Source organism: Arvicanthis niloticus, chromosome 3 (assembly GCF_011762505.2).
Source record: "Arvicanthis niloticus isolate mArvNil1 chromosome 3, mArvNil1.pat.X, whole genome shotgun sequence".
NCBI lineage: Eukaryota > Metazoa > Chordata > Mammalia > Rodentia > Muridae > Arvicanthis > Arvicanthis niloticus.
In genome coordinates this window covers 109,154,136-109,175,662 of record NC_047660.1, presented here as the reverse complement: position 1 = coordinate 109,175,662, position 21,527 = coordinate 109,154,136, and the positions used below count along the sequence as shown (strand labels likewise).

At 45.5% G+C, this 21,527-nt stretch overlaps 2 protein-coding genes across 6 annotated transcripts in view; one reads left to right on the top strand and one right to left on the bottom strand.

The window, feature by feature from the left end:
- Positions 1-139: 139 nt before the first annotated feature.
- Rnf25 (ring finger protein 25) lies at positions 140-7,712 on the bottom strand. Of its 5 annotated transcripts, XM_034497763.2 has the most exons (11): positions 7,604-7,672; positions 6,016-6,071; positions 5,358-5,432; positions 4,936-5,035; positions 4,775-4,842; positions 4,607-4,676; positions 2,233-2,304; positions 1,991-2,128; positions 1,581-1,673; positions 961-1,095; positions 140-788 (listed from the first exon to the last, which is right to left on the bottom strand). In XM_034497763.2, the coding sequence occupies exons 3-11, from the start codon at positions 5,372-5,374 to the stop codon at positions 210-212; spliced, it is 1,272 nt and encodes a 423-aa protein (XP_034353654.1). In that variant the 5' UTR covers positions 5,375-5,432; positions 6,016-6,071; positions 7,604-7,672; the 3' UTR covers positions 140-209. The 5 variants fall into 5 exon arrangements, with proteins under 5 accessions (XP_034353654.1, XP_034353651.1, XP_034353652.1 ...); XM_034497760.2 differs by lacking the exon at positions 6,016-6,071 and having other exon boundaries at positions 7,604-7,712; XM_034497761.2 differs by lacking the exon at positions 6,016-6,071 and having other exon boundaries at positions 1,581-1,670; positions 7,604-7,712.
- Positions 7,682-21,527, top strand: part of Stk36 (serine/threonine kinase 36) — a 28,666-nt gene continuing 14,820 nt past the window's right edge. The window contains exons 1-11 of the mRNA XM_034497757.1: positions 7,682-7,892; positions 8,316-8,488; positions 9,494-9,634; positions 9,747-9,824; positions 11,849-11,979; positions 12,619-12,868; positions 14,344-14,437; positions 14,675-14,841; positions 14,985-15,172; positions 15,918-16,017; positions 19,384-19,527. Of these exons, the coding sequence (XP_034353648.1) occupies positions 8,405-8,488; positions 9,494-9,634; positions 9,747-9,824; positions 11,849-11,979; positions 12,619-12,868; positions 14,344-14,437; positions 14,675-14,841; positions 14,985-15,172; positions 15,918-16,017; positions 19,384-19,527 (1,377 nt within the window). The 5' untranslated portion in view covers positions 7,682-7,892; positions 8,316-8,404. The remainder of the gene's footprint in view (positions 7,893-8,315; positions 8,489-9,493; positions 9,635-9,746; positions 9,825-11,848; positions 11,980-12,618; positions 12,869-14,343; positions 14,438-14,674; positions 14,842-14,984; positions 15,173-15,917; positions 16,018-19,383; positions 19,528-21,527) is intronic.

The window sequence follows — 21,527 nt, the reverse complement described above, 5'->3', positions numbered from 1 at the left end:
ATTCCGCACAAATGCTGTCCTCCTGAGAACTGACCACACTGGCAGGGAAGACCCTTTTTACCCCAGTGTCTTTGGTGAACAGACTTACAAGAAAGGTGGGAACCCCCTTACCATAAAGAGTCATACCACATAAGCTAGATGCTGTTAAGCAAAGGTCAAATCTTTATTGCCTCCCTCCCACCCCAATTCCCTGTCCCCCAACAGTACTGCTAGGAACCTTCCTCAGATTCCAAGCCCAGGGGCTCCCTGCGAGTACCAGACCGGTATGTTCCCTGGCCCCGAGGTAGATGGGGATAGGAAGAACCCGGTGTACGATTTTTGGAGCGTTCCCAGCGAGCACAGTCCCGAGTCCTGCGAGCTGAGGGGCCCTGCCAGCTACCAGGCCCCTTCTCCTGAGGATGACCTGTGAGCCCTTTGTTACGGGGTTCTGCCTTTAAGTCCACAGTCTCCTTGAGAGGCTTCTCAGGAGGTGGCAGTTCGTGGATTTCACTGGTACCTTTTGGGGCACAGCACTCCCCTCCTTTTGGGTGCCTCCGATCATACTGTCGCCAGGAGCCACGACCGGGTCGTGGAGGATCTAGCACGGATTTCTGAGTCTCACCCGGCCTCTGTTGATTTGGCCCAGGCCCCGAAGTCTTCTCATACACATACTGGGTCGCCATGGGTAGAGGAGTTGGCAGAGTTGATTGGACAGCTAAGGAAGTAGATTGTTCTGCAGAAAGGGCATTGGGAGGTTGGGGTCCTCTGGAGACATCTACAACTGACTCAGGTTCAAGAGCAGCAGGAGGCTGGAGAGAAGAGAGGCAGAAGTGATGCATCAAGGGGGACCCCTCTCCACTATGGGCAACCATGATCAACCTACAATCTCGATAGCAGAAGGAAACATACCCTAGGGCCATGGCATTCATAAGAATGCTGGAGGCATTTGAGGCCAAAAGGGGAAGCCCTCTCTTTCCTCACCTGCTGAAGGCTAATGAAATATCGGTTCCGTTCAGCCTCAAGGTCGATAATGCCACCCTTTTCCTGCTGCCTCTGATACAGCCGTTTGAGCTCTTCCTGTTGGCGCAAGCTCTCTGCACTGGGTTGGTACGGCTCCTTGGAGGAAAGGAAGCAGAGTGGCAAGCAGATAGATGACTGAACCCCCTAACTTCTAGGGAGCTCCTAGGGAGCTGCACAAAGTTCCTGGGTTTTTGTTTTTAGACAAGAGTTCCTTATAGCTCAGAATGGTCACAAACTCACCACATGGCCAAGCATGACCTTGATCTGTTTATCCTTCCTGAGTGCCATGATTATGTGGGTGTACCACCATACCAGTTTTTTTAATGCAGTGCTGGGGATCAAACCTAGGACTTTATGTGTGCTAGGCAAGTGCATTACCAAATGAGCCACATTCCCAATATTGAGTTCTTGGTTTGTTCCTCAGAGTTGGGCTTCTGAAGCCTTAGGCTCCTGGTGGGGGCTGTGGCTTTGCAGAATAGTCTTAAGCAAGTCAAACCCAACTCTAGAGAATTCAGCAGAGACAAGCAGCCATTTCTCTCTCCTTAGAGAATGACTGGCTAGAGCAGAAGGAAATCCCTTACCATGGGTTGTTGGGGTTCAGGGGCTGCTTTCAGCGAGGCAAGATCATACACAAGAGGCTCCCTGCACACAGGACACTGCACACCGACTGCCTTCTAAAACAAGAGGAGAAATCACATCCTGCTGCCTTGTCAGCCCCCAGTCTTTGGAGGGCTGGGATCAAAGGGCACAAGTGTTAGCCGCTCTGAAATGAGGCAGAACAGAGGAGGAAAGGGCTGCCTAAGGAGAGGTCTGGAAATGCTGCAAAGCTGCATGCACTATGTCAGTATATGCAAGGATGCCCTTCTTTCTGAACAGGGGTAAGAGCTAATCTCAAAGGTATCTAAAACTGAAAAAATGAAAGGCCACCAGAATGGAGGGATGGAGATGGAGATGAAAGTCCAGGTGAGACAGTGGGTCTGGCGATGTCTACCTCCTTGGTAACAACATGCTGTCGCTCCTGCTCCTGTTCCTGTGTATTCAGCTCTTGCTCCATGTGTTGGATGTACCTGGCAAGGCAATGGCAGTGAAAGTAGTGGTAACACGGTGTTTTGGTAAAGGCCTCCTTCTCCTGTAGGAAGACAGATGCACGGTCCTGCATTAGTGTCCACTCACTAGCCCTTCCCTGTCTGCTCAAACTCATCCCAGATCCCAGATCCCAGCTGAGAAACCCACCTGGAACCCATAGAGGCAGATGACACACTGACCATGGGGGATGTTGTTATCCGTGAGAATCTCCTTCCCTTTCTAAAAGGAGAGAAGATGTTGCTGAAACATGGAGGCAGGAGACTGTGGACACATCCCAGATACTTCTTCCAGGACTAGCTGGCTGGATGTGACATCCACCAAGCCTAATTTATTATCTATTGTTTATACATTCCTATCCTGGTAATATTTTACTCTGCATCTCCTCATTTGGTTTTCCTGGTTTCAAAATCTAAGTCAATTACTTTCCTTGCTAGGTCACATTCAATATACTTAGAGATAAAAACAATATATCTTAGAGAGAAAAAAATACCCAGAACTCATCGTCACTGACACACAGCATGGTAGCTTCCGTTGCAGCATCCAGGAAGCTGAGGTAGGAGGATTGCTTTGAGTTTGAGGCCAGCCTGGACTACACAGTAAGACTGTCTCAAAACTAAACAATCAAAACTAAACAAACACACCTCATTTTCATTTTTGAGATGCCTCTTTTGTTTGAACCAGGAGTCATGCTTTGTTGTCTCGGCCCAAGTTCTTGGGCTCAAGAGATCCTTTTCCTTCAGATTTCCCTGTGCTAGACTTATTAGCACACACCACTGAGGCCTTTCTTAACATTCTTCAAGTAAAATTCCCCCATGGGGCAATGCGTTTGTTCAAATAGACAACCCAAATGGACTGCAATCAAAGGCAACAAGTTGCTCTATGACATGTGTATTTGCACAGCTAACACTGTGGAGTTTCAGAAGCTGTACTGGGGTCTGACCCAGGATGGCTACAGTGTTCTACATGCCCGCTCACTAACTCTCCACCACCCATCTTCACCTCAAGTAGGAAACAAGGGTGATTTTGCTCCTGTGTTTTTAACCTCAAACAAGAAAGTTACCTATGTATTTTGTTACTCTGCCTTTGTGTCATGTGAGTTGTTTACTTAACTAGAAAGAATATACTATTTTCTTTCTTTTTTCTAAAGACAGAGCCTGATGTAGCCCAAGACATCCTTGAACTTACTATGTAGCTAAAGGCGCTTTGGACTTATAGATTCTCTTGCTTCCACCTCCCAAGTGCTGGGATCACAAGTGTAGTGCTAGGATCACAAGTGTGCACCACTATACCTTAGCTTGTAATACTAACTACCTGGGAGACAGGGACAGGATGTCACAAGTTTGAGGCCTGCTTGACCACTTGTGACTCATTCTCTGAATTAAAAAGTTTTTAAAATGTTTCGGATATAGCTCAGTAGTAGAGCACTTGTCTAATATGTGTAAAGCTTTAGGTTTGAACTTCAGTACAGAAAAAAAGAAAAAGTACTGAAATTGAAGCAGAGAAAATGCAGGGCATGGGGTCACATACTTTTAATCCCAGCAGTTGGGAGACAGAGGCAGATGGCTCTCTCTTTAAGGCCAGCCAGAGCTACATAGTGAGAACCTGCCTTGGTTAATTAGAATCATCTAAGAACCAAAACTGAGAAAATACCTCCATAAAGATGGCCTGTAGGCAAGCCACTGCCTATGACAAATGCCTAGCAAAATGTAAGGCATTTTCTTAATTAATGATGAGGGAGAAGGGCTCAGCCATTGTGGGTGGGCCATCCCTTGGGTTGGTGGTCCTGGGAGCTATAAAAAAAGCAGGTTGAGCACATCAGAAGGAACAAGCCAGTAAGTAGTACCCCTTTATGGCTTCTTCCTGCCTCCAGGTTCCTGCCTTGAGTTACTGCTCTGACTTCCCTCAGTCACGGAATGTTCTTGGAAGTATAAGATGAAATGAATGCTTTCTTCCCTTCTACTTTTGATCATGGTGGTTTTTTTTTTTTTTTAAAGATTTACTTTATTTATATGAGTACACTGTAGCTGTCTTCAGACACACTAGAAGAGGGCATCAGATTTCATTACAGATGGTTGTAAGGAATTGCTGGGAATTGAACTCAGGACCTCGGGAAGAGCAGCCAGTGCTCTTAACCACTGAGCCATCTCTCCAGCCCTGATCATGGTGTTTTTAATCACAGGAATAGAACCTAACTAAGACCAAAAATAAATAAATATACAACAAAAAGAGAGAGAAAGAAAAGAAAGAACAACAAAATAAATAAATAAAACAAATGAACAACACAAACTCCACAAGAAAATCGAAGAGGAAAAGTACTTTTTCATCAAGATGCTTAGAACTGACCACCTCAGGAGAGTTACTCAACTACACTTTTTCTTCTTCTTTTTTTTTGGTGGGTGTGGGGGGGACATGGGAGTTACCTTCTAGACTAATTGAGGCCTTATGCAAATAAAGACTAAATGTGCTGGCTGCAGATATAATGTTGCCTGAAAGGATATTTTACCAGACCATAATACTTTACCTCAATGAGTTCATAGAGCATGGCAGTGCCTAGTCCTTCCTTGGCCACATGGCCCAGTGCCTGTGAGATCCTGGAAAAAAACCGAGAAGCCCATATTAAAATGACTCCCTTCCAGCCACAGGCAGAGCTGAATTTTCAATCTTCCCTGTTCCAACTGGCCTTACTTACTTGTGGATCTGCTCATCTGAAAGTCCTCGAGGGTTACGGATGGAGATCTGTGGCACCTCGTGGGGATACTGATACAGAAAAGCAACAAATAGTCATTAAAGTGATGCACTCGAGGGACTCCCCCCTTCCCTCCCTTTACTACTGTGCAGAAGAAGCCTCACCTGTACTGGGATCCGAAGAACCAGAGTACAGCAGACAAACTGCGAATCTTGGACCTCTGCGGTGGCAGGGTGCAGAGTGATAAAGATCTCCCATGGTGATCTGCAGGTGGATGAAGTGAAGACGCAGGGTGTGACTAGGCAGGGGCGTGAAGACGCAGGGTGTGACTAGGCAGGGGTGTGAAGACGCAGGGTGTGACTAGGCAGGGGCTTGAAAGCCAGGGAGGAGGGGGTGAGATAGTAAAGCAGGTAGAAGAATGCACATTGGACTTGTTTCTCTGTGGGGGCGAGGTGGGGGGGAGGATGAAAGGAATAGCAGACAAACTTCACCTCTGTGAGGGGAGGCTCATAGTACCCTAAGTTCAGATTCTGTGCAGAATTCTCTCACGACTCAGACCCCTGCCCGCCCCTAGCTGAATACGTACCTGCCATTCCCTTTCATCACCTGTAGCTCATCCAGATAGATAGACTCTAATACTTCAACTTCAGAGGGAAGGACCCTGGAGAATAAGGGGGAGACTGGGTAACCATTACAGCTCTCCCTGCTGAAGTTGCCAAGGCTGATGAAGACTGACTTTAAAACAAATCTGCCTGAATACATTCTCTGGCCAAATTATTCTTTAAAATCAGGAAATGTTTCTTCAAGTTGTCAACTGGCCAGGTAGAAAGCATGGAAACTAAATTTTTAAGAGATCACACTGGCAACTTGAGAAAACACATTCCCAGAGAGTTAAAACTAACCAAACCTTAACCCAAGAGGAATGGGACCAATCAGAGCCAGGTCCTGGCTCCCTGCTTAAACTTCTACAGCGTAAGTTATCCTTTAGTGGGTTTCCCTCTGACTCACATATATGACATCCATTCATTTATTAACAAGGTTATCAGTACTACTCCTGCCTACCTATACTACTGTTTAGCACAGATCCCTGTGTTCTGGGTACTGCCAATAACCTTGCCAGCAACAGCCAGTCTAAGCATCCTCAAAGGACATATCAGGTTGAACAGGTCTAGGTAATATAAAAGCTATATTGCATTAGAAGAGTCATAGGCCTTGTAGGTAATAGTAGAGCAGAAACTACTTACCAAGCTATGTGGTCAGGTTACTTATTTTTAGAAGCCTGAGTTACACTGTCTACCACCTAGTGAAAATAGAGCATACTCACTAGGGCTACTATGAGAGAGAGAAAGGATTTGTTTATATAAAGTGCACAAATGTCTGAGACATAGGATCTAAGTGATCTTCCCCCCAACCCCCTTTAAAAAGAAACAGAGAAGGGCATAGTCTGAGGACTCTGAGTGTGTACGTAACCCTGAGAGTTACCATGTCTAAGACAGGGTTCATGGTCCTGATATAAATCAAAGGGCTCACACTTAAACATGGAAAAAACAGCTGTAATGACATCAAAGAAGAGTGATTGTCCACAGCCCTACCCGGGTGATATGAAACCTGTATCCGTTTTCCTATAGATTTTCTCTGCATCGAGAGGGCGCACACCCCAGCGTCACTTCTATCAGTGATAGTTATTATTAGCATTCTTCTTAAGCCTTAGGCAGAAACCTTAAAATATAAAGCTTATTATTTTACAAATTAAAAAAAAAAAAAAAAAAGACATTCTGGCTGCTATAGGCTACTGCAGCCACCGCTACTCTGTCATGGCTCAGGTGTCCCTTCATAATTTTAGAAGTCCTTCCTGACAGTGGAAAGCACTAGTCTGGCTGGGCTCTCTAAACCAACGTAACATTGAGTGCAGCCTCAGTTAAGACTTCCTTCAGTACTTTGCCCATCTTAGGTCACCTGAGCCTTGGATGTAAGATACAGACTGGGGGTAAATAAGGTCATAGGTTACAGGTGGGGTATGGGGGTCCCCAGTACGATGTCCTAATAATGACAGTATAAGGCCTTAACTCATATAGATGTCCTAGTCTCTTGAGGTCTTATATTTCAGCAATTAATGAAAAGCAAGCAGGCTTATAGATATTACAGATCCACCGGGATCCTCCCAACTATTCTATGAGGTAATGCCACACCCACTTTTTTTTTTTTTAATAGCTGACACTGACTCGCAGGAGCTAGCTGGTTTGGTCAGCATCACATCAAGCTAATTAAATATGAAGTGAGCACATTTTTATCTTATGTCCAAAACCCAAAGCCCTTAAAGGCTTTTTGTTTCTTATTACGAATGCTCGAGAGAGTAGGAGGGCTTATGAAGGGAGTGGGGCTTTTCTGACACAGTTATTATGCTGTCGGGGATATGGGAAGATTAAGGAACGCGTAGGCAGAAATGGACTGGACCAAGGGGCAGGATCCTCGGGGCACGAGGAGGGCGTCCGTTCCGAGAGGTGGGAGGTGTGATGAGCAACCATCCTCCAGGGCCCAGAAAACCCCATCAGGGAGAAGTGGGTAGGGATAGGCCACTAGGAGGGGGCAATGGGATCGATAAGGCGTGGGCCCTGCTGGCAAGGCCGCCGTAGACCCAGTCCCTTCTCAGATCAGCGTCCCTCCTCCCTCCTTTCCCGGTCCAGTAGCTCGCCTACGAAAGGATGTCAGGGTCTCTTCCATCCCTCGCCCCTTGATCCACCCTTTATGCCCGTGATTCGGACGGTCCGAAGCTGTTGCTATTTCCCAGCACCAGATCCAGGCAGCCAGCCAAAACCTATGACCCAAAGTTACCAGTCCTCTTCCCCGGCAGCTGTCGACGCAGACGCCGCCATGTCTTCTCCGGCTCTTGGCCGGAACCGGAAACACCTTTTGGGAAGTTAGAGGCGGAAAACTAGGGCGGGGCGGGGTAAAAGAAAGCTGGCCCCGTTTCTAGGCAACTGAAGACTCTAGATCCTTTGTGGGGCCTGCTAGCCGAGCGACAGAAGTGCCCTAGAAAGTGCCAATGGGCGGTTCGCATCTGTCACACACCTCTGAGAGCTTTGTCCTTTAAACTTCTGACCAGTTCCAGGGAGTAAAACTGGTAAGAGTGTGGGAAACTAACGAGAGCAGCAATGAGGAATGGAGAAAAGTAACACAGGCAGCTGGGAGGGACCCAGCTAGAGGCTCCCCAGCGGCCAGCCCTCAGCCTGGAGATCTTGGAGCGTCTAGGCTGGGGGCAATTTAGGGGTCCTGGGCTCGGGACCAGAGTGGTGGTGCTGGGCAAGCTGAGGGGGTCAGGAACTTGGGAGAGTATAGAAGGAGCATGTGAGCATCGCTGGTGGAGAGGGGAAATGGGACACCAGTGTGCTATGGGCACCTAGCCGGGGTGGGGAGGGGAAGGGGGAGACACTCTAAGACCTGATCATCTTTCCACCCTGGTCATATTTTTGAGGCCCTAGTTATTGTGAAAAATAGGAAAAAGCAAGGCTGATAATGTGTCTCTTTCTCTCTTGTTATGATCCAGGCCTCCCAGATGTGTGGAACTACCCCCGGATCTATAGCTCTTCGTCACCGTCTTCTTTCTACCTTCTGAGAGACCCTGAAACCCTTGCCATGGAAAAGTACCACGTTTTGGAGATGATTGGAGAAGGCTCTTTTGGGAGAGTGTATAAAGGCCGAAAAAAATACAGTGCTCAGGTAGTGAACACGGATACCTTCTAAGTGGGATTTGGTGACCCACTTATCCAGTAGAAACTTGGGACAGAAGAGTTGCACAGTGTGTATTTCTAGACTCTGACTCTTGTATACTTCCTAGGGTACGTAGACTCAGAAATTTGATTTCTTGGAGTCAGATCCCAGCCCTAGAAGTAGGGACAAACTACCTAAGCATCCCATGCTTCAGTTTCCCCAAACTGTACAATGGGGGAAGATTGATAAGGTCTGAGGATTGATGTGTTTCACACTTAATCACTTAATACAGTGCTTGACACCTACTACGCTTGATCTTAGCCAAAAGGCCAAGAAGCCATGCTTGACATCCACTGAATGACAAAAATTATTACTGTTCTTTGTATTACCTAAGAAAAGAGAACCCCTTGAAATCCCTTCTTCCATCTTTATGTTTTCCTTCTTCTTTCCGTAAATCTTACCTTGAGTCCTTTGCTTATGTCAGAAAACCTCTCCCAGAGTCCCATCAAAGGGATATATTTGCCAGTAATTGTTTCCCCCTGGTGATGGGTTGACAAAGCCAGAGTAAATCCATAGTACCCGGGGGCGGGGGAGTATGTGTTCACATTTATACTAAGAGTTGGTCAAGAAGTATGAAGTCTTGAATTGTGGAGCTCTAAGATAAAGCTTGAAATATTTGCACACACACACACACAGAGAGAGAGAGAGAGAGAGAGAGAGAGAGAGAGAGAGAGAGAGAGAAAGAGCTCGCCAGTGAGTTTTATTGGGGTTACTTAAACGAGTAAGTGAGGGTTTACTTACAGGTGCAGAAATGATTCACAGATGGCTGTGTCACCAGAGCCTGCTCCAGCATGTGTGATAGCTCACACAAGCTGGACACCTCACACTTACGCTGCCCAGAGGCAGCCTGACAGAATGGGGTGTGTCTCAGGCAGCTCAGCCGGCACAGTAGTTTCTTTGCACTTCTTGATGGTGTAGCTAGGTCCTGACTCTTCACTTTACCTTCACTGACAGGTGGTAGCCTTGAAGTTCATCCCCAAACTGGGGCGCTCAGAGAAAGAGCTGAGGAATCTGCAACGAGAGATAGAGATCATGCGGGGTCTGTGGCACCCCAACATCGTCCATATGCTTGACAGCTTCGAGACTGACAAAGAGGTATGTTTGCACAGTATCGGGATGCCTCCCTCCAAGCCCAAGGACCCCAGGCATTTCCCAACCACAGAGTGCATGACTGTTCTGTCAGTGCCACGCTGCTTTCTCCTCACAGGTGGTGGTGGTGACAGACTATGCTGAGGGAGAACTCTTTCAGATTCTGGAAGATGATGGAAAACTTCCTGAAGACCAGGTGTGCTTCTTGGCTCAAATGTTCTCACACTTTGGATCTCTGTCTCGGTGAAGATCTAGGATGCAAGTTGAGGTTGTCAAGAGTTTGTGTGTGTGTGTGTGTGTGTGTGTGTCTTTCTTTTTATAGTGTATATCCGAGGGCATATTTGTGTATGTGCACATATGTATAAGTGCTTGTGCTCACACATGTGCATGCATGTAGAGGCCAGAGGTTAGAGATGCTGTCTTCTTCAGTTGCTTTCAATTTTTTGAAAGTGGATCTCTTACTAAGCCCGAAGACTGTTGATAATTGGCTGGAATGGCTGGCTAGCAAGCTCTAGGGATCTGCCTATCTTTACCCCTTCCCCAAAACATCGGGACTATAGATGTGAGACACCAGGCCCAGCTTTTAACGTAGATGCTGAGAACCCAAACTCAAGCCCTTATGCTTATGCAGTGGGCATTTCACCAGCAGAGCAATCTTCTCAGCCCTGACAATTCTTTCTTCTTTTTTTTTTTTAAATTTTATTAATTTATGAGTGCTCTGCTGCATGTATACCTACAGGCCAGTAGAGGGCATCAGATCCCTTTAAAGGTGGCTATGAGCCACCACATGGTTGCTGGGAATTGAACTCAGGACCTCTGGAAGAGCGGCCAGTGCTCTTAACCACTGAGCAATCTCTCCAGCCCCTGACAATTCTTCTTAAACTTGTTTTTTATTCTATTTTATTTCGTGTGTGTGTGTGTGTGTGTGTGTGTGTGTGTGTGTGGTGTATGTGGGGGGAGGTATGTGCCTGCACATGCAGTCCAGAGTGCACATTAAGAGTACAACTTGTAGGACTCAGAGGCAGTTCTCTCCTTTCACCATATGGGTCCCAGGGATTGAACTCACATCATTAGGTTTGGCATCAAATGCCTTTACCCACTGAGCCGTCTCACCAGCCAGTTTTTGAAGACCCCTGAGAAGAGTGCAAGACTCTAGCTATATCTACAGGCAGTATAGTGTGGGAGTAAACACTGGAGCCACAATATCCGAGTATAAATCTTGACTTTGCCCCTCACTAGCTGGGTCCCCATGGACAAATTACTCTTAATGTCTTTGGGTTTAGTTTTTTCATTGGTAAAATGACAATAATAATATCTACCTTGTAAGGCTATTTGAGGATTAGTGGTTTAATTCATCAAAAGGATAAATAGCTATTATTAATGTTGTGGATATCAGCCATGGTTATTATGCCTTTAAGGAAGAAAGGCCAGTTTTAGAACAGTAAGAGAAGCTTACCATTAGGTTAGGATTCACCATTAGGACAAAGAGGCTGGTAGTAGAGTTTGCTTGAGGAGTGTCCCTACAATCACTCTTGGGGTCTCTTTATACTCTTAACAAGTAGATGCCCTCCAACCCCAGAAATCTCATCACTGTTTATAAGTAGTCACCCTAAACTGGGGCTGTAGCTCAGTTGGTAGAGTACTTGCCCAGCATGCATTAAGCCCTGGGTTGGAGTCCCATACACATAAAACTGGACTTGGTGGCATATACACATAATCTCAGCACTGGTGAGGTAGAGGCAAGGGAATCAGAAGTTCAAGGTAATCCTCAGATATGTAGCAAGTTCAAGACCAGTCTATGGTCTTCCTGGCTTTTTTGCCTTGTTTGAGGGATCCCTTAAACAGTTGATGTACACAGACTGTTTCCCATGCCAGGCACCATTCTGTTTTACATGCTTTAACTCCATTATCTCTGTACTAGCCCTGGGTGTGCTGTGTTGTTCTCACCTTATAATGCTGACTCCAGGAAAGCACAGAATTTGTTCATTGTCATGCAGCCAATAGGAGAGATACAATAGATCAATAGATTTTCCTTGAATAAATGAATGAGCAGAGAAAAGGATGAATTGAGAGGAACAAAAAGCAAGGAGGCCACAGAGAACTGTGAGGTTCTAGAAGAGAAGGAAAGAACAGAAAATCAAATTAGCCTCAGCTCCGGAAGTCTTTGGCTCTTCAGCTGGCTCCGTCCTCTGACCTTTCTTTCACTTGTCTGACCCCTAGGTTCAGGCCATCGCTGCCCAGTTGGTGTCAGCCCTATACTATCTGCATTCCCACCGTATCCTACACCGAGACATGAAACCTCAGAACATTCTTCTCGCCAAGGGTGGTGGCATCAAACTTTGTGACTTTGGGTAGGGTTTCTGAGCTTCCATCTATGTCTCTCCTCTTCAGGGAGTCCTAGACTCCCCACTGGGCATGTGTAAGCCTCATGTTAGAACCATAGCTGGAGACTGGGGCTCTGACTAGGCCTTTGGAACTAAGTTAAGGTACTGTGTCTCCTTTGGTTCAGGTTATCCCATAGCTAATGTGTAGTAAATGGCCAGATTTAATTTTTTTCTTTTCTTTCATTTTTTTTTTTTTTTTAGAACTCATTATGGAACTCACTCTGTAGACCAGGCTGGCCTCAAACCCAGAGATCCACCTGCCTCTGCCTCCCAAGTGCTGGAATTAAAGGCATGCGCCACCACTGCCCAGCTTAATTTTCTTTTTAAAAATATTTTTATGACACTTATTTACTTATTGTAATATGGAGATGTGGGGGCCCATGTGCCATGGCATGCTTGCAGAGGTCAGAGCACAACTTCTAGGAGTCAGTTCCCTCCTTCTAACCATGTGGGTCCTAGGGGTGGAACTCAGGTCATCAGGCATGATGGCGGGTACCTTTACCTCAGAGCCATCTCATCAGCCCCTGTCCCCAGGTGTGATTTTCCAGCTGTGAGTAGGTCTCGATGACCTTTTTCTTTTGTATTTCCATCCTGCCACCTCTGCAGATTTGCCCGAGCTATGAGCACCAACACCATGGTGCTGACGTCTATCAAAGGCACACCGCTCTATATGTCTCCAGAGCTGGTGGAGGAGCGACCATACGACCACACAGCAGACCTCTGGTCTGTAGGCTGCATCCTGTATGAGCTGGCTGTAGGCACGCCTCCCTTCTACACCACCAGCATCTTTCAACTGGTTAGCCTTATTCTCAAGGACCCTGTGCGCTGGCCATCCACCATTAGTTCCTGCTTTAAGGTAATGGGACGTAAAGGGGGGACGACTTCTATATCAGAAACCGGCCCGCCTCTATCCATACCCCTTTTCCAAAACCTTTTTTCCAAAGTTGGTACAGGCTAAGCAGCTTTGCTTTTCTACTGCAGGTGTGTAGTCCCAGGAGGCTCTCCAAGAGTCTGTTCTAAGGACTGCCAGATGTAAGGATGGCTCCTGCAGCCTATGCTGGCAGGCTGTGCTTTACCACAATAGGAAGTCATTTCAAGCCACCAGGAGAGAAGAACTACTGGGCTGTTACATACCCCCAGTCCCTCTGATCCCCCATCAGAGACAGTATCAGATGCAATCTAGGTGCTCCCCATGCTGTCTTTAGTGCTCTGCAGTGGCTAAAGTGGCTGGCGATTAGGGGTGGGTAACAAGAAATGGGACCAGGTTGGTGGGGGAGGGAAGAGGACCTCATTTTATATCTAGGGCAAGACTGTGGGCCTCATCAGGACTTAAGCACAGGCTTCTCCCAGAATGCAATCTTATTACAAGTTTCCTTTGACTTATCTAGGATGGAAGGAGACACGTTTTCCCTAACTTAGATAGTTGGGGGTGCTCAAGTAATTTTCAAACAAGTTATATGAAGGAGCTTTAAATGAGGGAAGTAAACCTAGAACATTGCTTCCTCCTCAGGCAGCTTTGCAGGCACCTTCAAGGACAGCTGCAGTCCCCCAGTCACCACGTCTCAGCAGAGTGCTCAGAGCCTATTAGCACCTTCTCTTCTGGTTTGGTTCATTTACGCAGTTTTACTTTTTAAATGATCCTTTCTTAAAAGATTGGCTTTTATTTAAGTGTATGCGTCGGAGGCTACAGGTGTTGGATCTCCTGGAGCTGCAGTGACAGGCAGTGTGAGCTGTTTGGTGTGGGCACTGGGAACCAAGCTCCCATCCTCTGGAAGAAGGGCAGTGAGCACTCTCAAGCACTGAGCGTCTCTTCAATTCCTACCTTCTGTTCTTGTTTCAGATCTAATTAAGGGATTCCTCCTAACAGATATACCTTTTTTTGTCCCTTGGGTCTGAAAATTCACTGACGGATTTCTGTGTTTGTTCCCAAATATATCCTTGAAGCATTGCTTATTTGTGTTTGTGTATGGGCTTAGCCATACATACGTGCATCTGTTCACACCCATCCACAGACCATCCATGACTATGGATGTCTGCTTTCTGAATCTGACTGTGCAAGTGCCATCCCCTCTTCCAGATTTTTCTCTCTGCTCCACAGAGTTGGTGCCACGGAGATTTGTTTTTACTCATGGATTATGGAATGTCTGTGAATAACAGTCATGGCTCCCTAGGAAATGAAGGCAGTGGCTTGCCTGGGATCCTAAGGGAAGCGTTGTTAAGGTTGTGTTTGCGCTGTGTTAAGAACAGACGCACAGTCGGCTCCTCCATACTGCTGAGAGGTTAGGGAGAACCTGGAGGGAAGGGCTGGTAAAGTTTGATTTCTCTCCACAGAACTTCTTGCAGGGACTGCTCACCAAGGACCCTCGGCAGCGTCTGTCCTGGCCAGACCTCCTACATCACCCCTTTATTGCTGGCCGTGTCACCAGTGAGTCATCAGGGTTCCTAGGGCTCTGGCCTGGCTTCTTCCCTCCCTGCTGTCTGGATGCCACACCCCTTCTTCTTCCAACTTGGACTTTTTCCTCCTTAAGCCTTTACCACTCCTGCTTTTTGTTTGTGAAAATGGCCTCTTCCCACAAAGGCCTAGAGAAACTGATGTCCCTTGCCAAGTAGACTTGATGGCTGCAGCCCTAGAACAATCATGTCTTCTCTTTTCTCTATGCAGTAATAACTGAACCAGCAGGTTCTGATTTGGGCACCCCATTTACTACTCGCCTACCCCCAGAACTTCAGGTTCTAAAGGATGAGCAGGCCCATCGCCTGGCACCCAAGGGTAGCCAGTCTCGCATCCTGCGCCAGGCCTGTAAACGCATGGCTGAAGCCAAGCAGAAGGTGTGTGGCTCCAAGGAAAATATACAACATGGGCAGGCTAGTGATTGGGGGTCGGGGCTGGAGAAAGAGGCAACTTTTAGAGACTTAGCAAAAAGATACAAAGAGCACAAACAGTTCTTGTGTCTCCTACCCACCTGCCATAGGAAGACCAGAATGCAGGATCCACCCTTGAACAAGAAGATAGGCTTTGCAAGGTGACACCCAGCACAGCCCCTGTGCCTGGACTAAAGGCCACGCCTCAGGAATCAAGCCTCTTGGCTGGTATATTGGCTTCAGAAATGAAGAACAACTGGGAAGACTGGGGGGCTGGAGAAGCACCCTCTGCACCTCGGTGAGAAGGGTGAAGCAGCTTGTGTGTGCGCATGTGTGGGGATTTTCAGCAGAACTCTGGCTATAAGCATAGTAAGCATGACATGGCCCTGTCACTAGCCATAGCCTAAATATAGACAGGGCTTTGAGAGTCTGAGTCCTAGGTTTTTGGGTTCTAATTCTTTCTGGTTTAGTTTTTTCTTTTAGTTTTATTTTATGCATATGGGTGTTTTGCCTGCATGTATGTCTGTATATCACGTGTACAGTGCTTTTAGACGCCCAAATAGGGCATTAGATCCCCTGGGACTGTAGTTATAGATGGTTGTGAGCTACCATGTAGGTGCTGAGAACCCAATTAGGCCATCTGGAAGAGCAGCCAGTGCTCTTAACCACTGAGCCATCTCCCCAGCCCCTCTAATTGTTTCTTGATTCAGGAAACTTGAAGATTTTGTCTCTATGTCTCAGTTGTATTTTGAAAGGACAAGGATTATTTCCATCCAAAAGGGAAAATTATTCAAATGGAAAGCCATAGAATAAAAAACAAATTTACTGGACAGTAGATCAGACTGGGAGGGCAGTCAAGAATCTGTGTGTGGATGTTAACACGTACCATATGACCACATCCCATAACCCTCCAAGAAACACCTTCTATCCACGTGTGTGACGGGTTCCTCTAGGCCCTTACCTGAGCCTGGAGGGAGTTACAAAGCAGTGAGCCGGACCTCACAGGTCTGGAAGTCATCTTACTCCCTGGCTTGTTTTGGCAGGGAAAACCACATCACCTCGGAGTGTGAACAAACTTTCCCAGAGCTGAGGCCAGAGACGATGGGCCGTCGGAGTACTGATGCAGTGGATCCTGAAACTGAGGTGGGGCATTAGGTCTAGATGCATGATTTCTAGAACAAGATGAGTTGTAAGTATAAGCTCCCTCGGTGTTAAAGACAGCCTTGTTAACATATTATGTGAGCATGTAATTCTCAGAAATTAGAATGCACAGATAAAGTTGGAGGTTCTAAGGTAGATGTTATGTTAGCACATTCCCTACAGTTGCAGGATTTTTGGGGAGGATGAGAGAAGAGAATCTCCTGAGCCTAGGAATATTCAGCTAGCCTGGGCTAGATAATAAAACCTCATCTTAAAAAAAGAAACAAAACAAAACAAATAAGAATGAAGATCTCTGTCGAAGCATACCACACTTCCAAAGACGGCTCCCATCACTCATCTGTCTCCTTTCACGCTTCAGGCTTACCGTCACACACATGTACACACATGTACATACATGTACACGTGCAGCGTGGCTGTCTGTACATTATCCTGTGTGTGTTGCCTTACATTGTGCCTCTCTTACTGTATGATCTACTTTAGGCATTGATTCTACATCATAGCACTTATTTTCTTCTTCAACCTTTTGTGTCTATTGTAGAGTTCTAATTTTTATATTTTGAAATAATTTCAACCTGTATCATGGGGCTGGAAAGGTGGCTTAGCAGTTAAGACCACTTGTTCTTGCAGAAGCTGCTGGTTCAATTTCTACTACCCATGTGATGGCTGGCTCACAACCACCCACAATTCCAGTTCTAAGAAATCCAATACCTTCTTTGACCTCCTCAGGCATCAGGCATGTGGATGGTGTATAGACATACATGCAAGCAAACACTCAATTAAAAGACAATAATAACTATGAGACTATAAGACTATATAGAATTCCTTTTTTAAAAGATTTATTTATTTATTTTTTTATTTATATGAGTACACTGCAGCTGTCTTCAGACACACACTAGAAGAGTGCATTGAATCACATTACAGGTGGTTGTGAGCCACCATGTGGTTGCTGGTAATTGAACTCAGGGCCTCTGGAAGAGCAGTCAGTGCTCTTAACCACTGAGCCATCTCTCCAGCTCTAGAATTCCTTTATATCCTTACCCTTATCTCTGTCTATTTTGTCCTGCCAAAACAGAATACCAGATTCATAATGAACAGAAATTTATTTCTCAGAGTTCTGAGGCAGTCTGAAATGAACATGTTGGCAGGCTCATTCTCTATGTTTCTAAGATGCCTTCAGTGCCACATCCTTTGTAGGACAGTAATGCTAGTTTCCATGGTGCAGAACATCAAAAGAGATAGGTTCTATGTAGCCCAGGCTAGCCTTGAATTTAGAGTCCTCTTATTTCAGTCTCTAGAATGCTGGGTTTATAGTGTGAGCCTCCACGCCCAGCTCTAGAAACAATTTTTAAAAATTTGTTATGGTATTTTATGTCCATGTTTTGCCTGCATGTATGTCTGTGTACCACATACATGTATGGTGCCTATGAAGGCTACAAGAAGGGCATTGGATCTTCTGGAACTAGAGTTACAGATAGTTTTGAAGCACCATGCAGGGAATTGAACCCAGGTCCTCTTGAAGGACATCTAGTATTCTTTACCACTTAGCCATGGATCTAGGCCCTGGAAATCATTTTAGAGAAGTGTTAATCAGTTTGTTGGTGTTGAGCTCATGGCAAAAACCAATAACAACAGCAACAAAACCTTCCCTTAGAGTCTACCTCTCTGTCACCATTTTGTCCTATTTGCTATGTGAGTCTCCATGAACAGATGGACACACTGTCTTCTTTAATCAGTTTGAGGCAATCTGTAGACATGTCCTCTACCTTTAAATACTTGGAGTATATTCCCTAAGAATAAAGTCATTCCCTTACACAATCAGTCAGAAATTTCACAGTTAACTGGGGCGACCCCCGGCCTTAATCCTAGCCATTGGGCAGCAGAGGCAGGCAGATCTCTGTGAGTTGAAGGCCAGCCTGATCTACATAGAGAGTTCCAGGACAGCCAGGGCTACATAGAGAAACTGTATCAAAAAATTAAAAAAAAAAAAAAAAGAAATCAATGTCACATGGATACTGTACTGTTATTGTAACAACAATAAATACATGAGTAAACTAATTATGCTCCACGTTCACCTCTTCCTATTGCTCCAATAATGTACTTTACTCAAATGTTTTTCCCTCTTGAGGGATGGATGGCTCAGCAATTAAGAGCAGTGGCTGCTCTTCCAAGAGGATTGGGATTTGGTTCCCAGGATCCATGTGTTGACTTGTCTGTAATTCCAGTTTCAGGGGATCTGATATCTCCTGGCTTCTGCTGGTATGAGGAATATACAATGGTGTAACTGCATACGCAGGCAGAACACCCACACCTAAAATAATCAAATAGTAAAAATGTTTTCCTAGACTAATAAGCACACAGTTTTAAAGATTCAGGAGCAAGGTTCAGCTCTAGTGAAAATGGCATTGCTGATAACCTCACCACAGCAGGGCCATGGAAGGGCTACATCTCAACCTAAAGCCAGAGATGCTGGGTAAGGCCATGTCCAAGGTTTTATGATCATATTCCTTTGAGCCAGGTGGTAGTGGTACATGCCTTTAGTCCCAGCACTGGGGAGGCAGAGGCAGCTTGATCTGTGAGTTCAAAGCCAGCCTAGTCTACAGAGGGAGTTGCAGGACAGTCAGGGCTACACAGAAACTCTGTCTCAAAAAACCAAACTAAGCTGAACCAAAACCTAACCAGGGTCTCAGGAGAAGTACATTGTTCCTGTCTGGAAGAATGGCTCAGTGGGAGAGTGCATGCTGCTTGCCTCTGGCCTTGGATATATAAGGCCTTCCATTCACACCCTACTACAGAGCGGAGGATACAGGGGAAGGGAGATCGTGATGTCTTCTGCATGATGGCATCCAGCTGTCCTAAGCACCTTCCACTAGGCTTCATCTCCTGAAGGTTTCAGCATCTCTAGATGCTACCACGCCGGGACTAGGACTTTGGAACTTGAGCCTTTGGGAGAAGTATGCCCAGCCAGAAAATACACAAGCAAGTCATTTTGTAGTGCTCTTCAAATTGTTTTTTCATGATTATGGTCAGCCTTATTTGTAGAAATCCTATATAAGGTAATCCTCAAGTCCTATGGTCTATCAATGACTTCCTAGTTCCTAATAGAGACAGACCATGGTTTGTCTTCCCTTCCCAACTGGCTTTACAGTGCTCCACAAAGGACTTTTCAAAACCCCTTAGTACTGCCTGCCCATTGTGTTGTTTTTGACAGTGTCTGAAGATACACACCTATGCTGAAGCAGCCACTGGCTGCTTATTGTTACATCATAAGCCTCCCAGTTTCTAATTTCGGGTTGTGAGCTATGACCTCAGCACTTACTCCTCCTGACCTCTTTCCCTCCCCATGCCCAGGAGCCAGACAGTGATGACGAGTGGCAACGCTTACTAGAGACTACGGAGCCTGTGCCTGTGCAGCTGAAGTCCCCCCTCACCCTGCTGTGCAATCCTGACTTCTGCCAGCGCATCCAGAGTCAGCTGCGTGGGACTGGTGAGCAGGTAACAAGCAGAAGGTTTGGTGCAAGAGATTGGGATGGTCAGATGTCAGAGATGACTTCTCACCATAAGGAGACAGAGAGGCTGTCCTCTTCCAGTTATTTCAAGAAGGCTAGAGTGAATGTGTATCTATGCATAGATGTACCTCTGAAATAAAAAAAAACAGCCAGCCACGGTATCACGCACCTTCGTATGATTATGTTCAACCCATGCATAAACCCTACACAATCCTCTTCCTGAAGGTAAAAATATCTGTCTAGAACAGGGTTCAGCGAACTTTTTCATAGCAAATACTGTAGGCCTCATGAGCCAAGAGGCAAAATGGAGGCTCTTGTGTACTTACAAAGTGAGAACAACCATAATAGTTCCATAAAATTATTATTGATAAAGTTAAAATATAATCACATCAGTATACAGTATTTTATACCACAGATATCTAATGGGATGACTGAGTTTTGGGTGTTTGTTTTTCAGGGGCAACACTTTAATTAGCATTAAAAGTTAAGCTCCTACAAGTGGTACACAGACTTATATGCAGGCAAACACTCATACATGTGAAATAAAAATAAATTTAAAAAACCCTCACACTTCAGTGTTTAATCTGAGTCCCACTGTGATGGATGCTGGATATTTTAATATGGATGCTTTATTTTGCCCATTTATACATCCTTAGACTTTTTTTTTTTGAAACAGAGTTTTTGTGTAGCACTGGCTAGCCTTGAACTCAGTGTAGACCAGGCTGGATCTCAGAGATCCACCTGCCTTGCCTCCTGGGTGCTAGATTCAAAGCATTCATCACAATTATTTGTTCTTTTTTAAAAATTAATTTCTATGTTTGGGGGAGGGGGTTTGAGACAGCCATGCTGTCCTGGAACTCCTGTAGACCAGGCTGGCCTTAAACTCACAAAGATCTGCCTCTGCCTCCCTAGTGCTGGGATTAAAATCATGCACCACCATTGCACTTTCTTTTGATCATTTTTAAAAACTGATTTTTTTTTTTTACTTCTTATTGAGTTATAAGAATTCTCTTCATATTCTGGCTGGATACAAGACTTTTATCAGATAAGTGTTCATTTGCAAATCCTAGTCCATGGTTTATCTTTTTGTTCTAAGATGATATATTTTGAAGCACATATTTTAAATGTATATTTCTTATTTTTCTGGGGTTGGAGAGGTCTTGCTATTTAGCTGGTACTGAGCAGATCCTCCCCATGTAGTACATACAGGCCTCAACCTCAGAATCCTCCTTCCTCTGTCTCTCAGATGCTGGGTTCCAGGAGGCATGTACCACTATGCTTGACAGGAGTTTGAATTTTGATTTTATTAGATTATCAGAATTTTTCCTTTTGTGAATTATACTTTTGCAATTATGAATAGGAAATATTGTCTAGCCACTGAACAGTGGTGTCACACACCTTTAATTCTAGCACTTGGGAAGCAGAGGCAGGTGGATTTCTGAGTTTGAGGTCATCCTGGTCTATAGATCAAGTTCCAAGACAGCCAGAGCTATACAGAGAGACCTTGTCTTGAAAAAAAAATGAAATCCTCCAAACCCAAGATCTTGAAGACTTTTCCAAACATTCTATAGCTTTAGACATTAAGGTCTCTGACCCATTTTGAGTTTTTGTAGATCATAAAATAAGATCTAAGTTCATCTCTTTGTGTGTGTGTTTTTTTAAGTTCTTCTTTTGCCACTGAATAAATTGGTGCCTCGCTCTTGATCTAACGGTCGTCCTCCTATGTTGCCAGAGCATTTCTGATGTGGGAGGTAGTCTTTTCTTCTATCCTGGGAGCTTGGGAGGCTAGGTAGATCTGTCTGTCTGTCTGTCTGTCTGTCTGTCTGTCTCTCTCTCTCTCTCTCTCTCTCTCTCTCTCTCTCTCTCTCTCTCCTCCCTCTCCCACCACCTTTTTTTCCCCTAGAGACAGGGTCTCTCTCCCAGGCTAGCTCCAAATTCACAAGAGATCCACCTACCTCTGCTGAAATTAAAGGCATGTGCAGATCG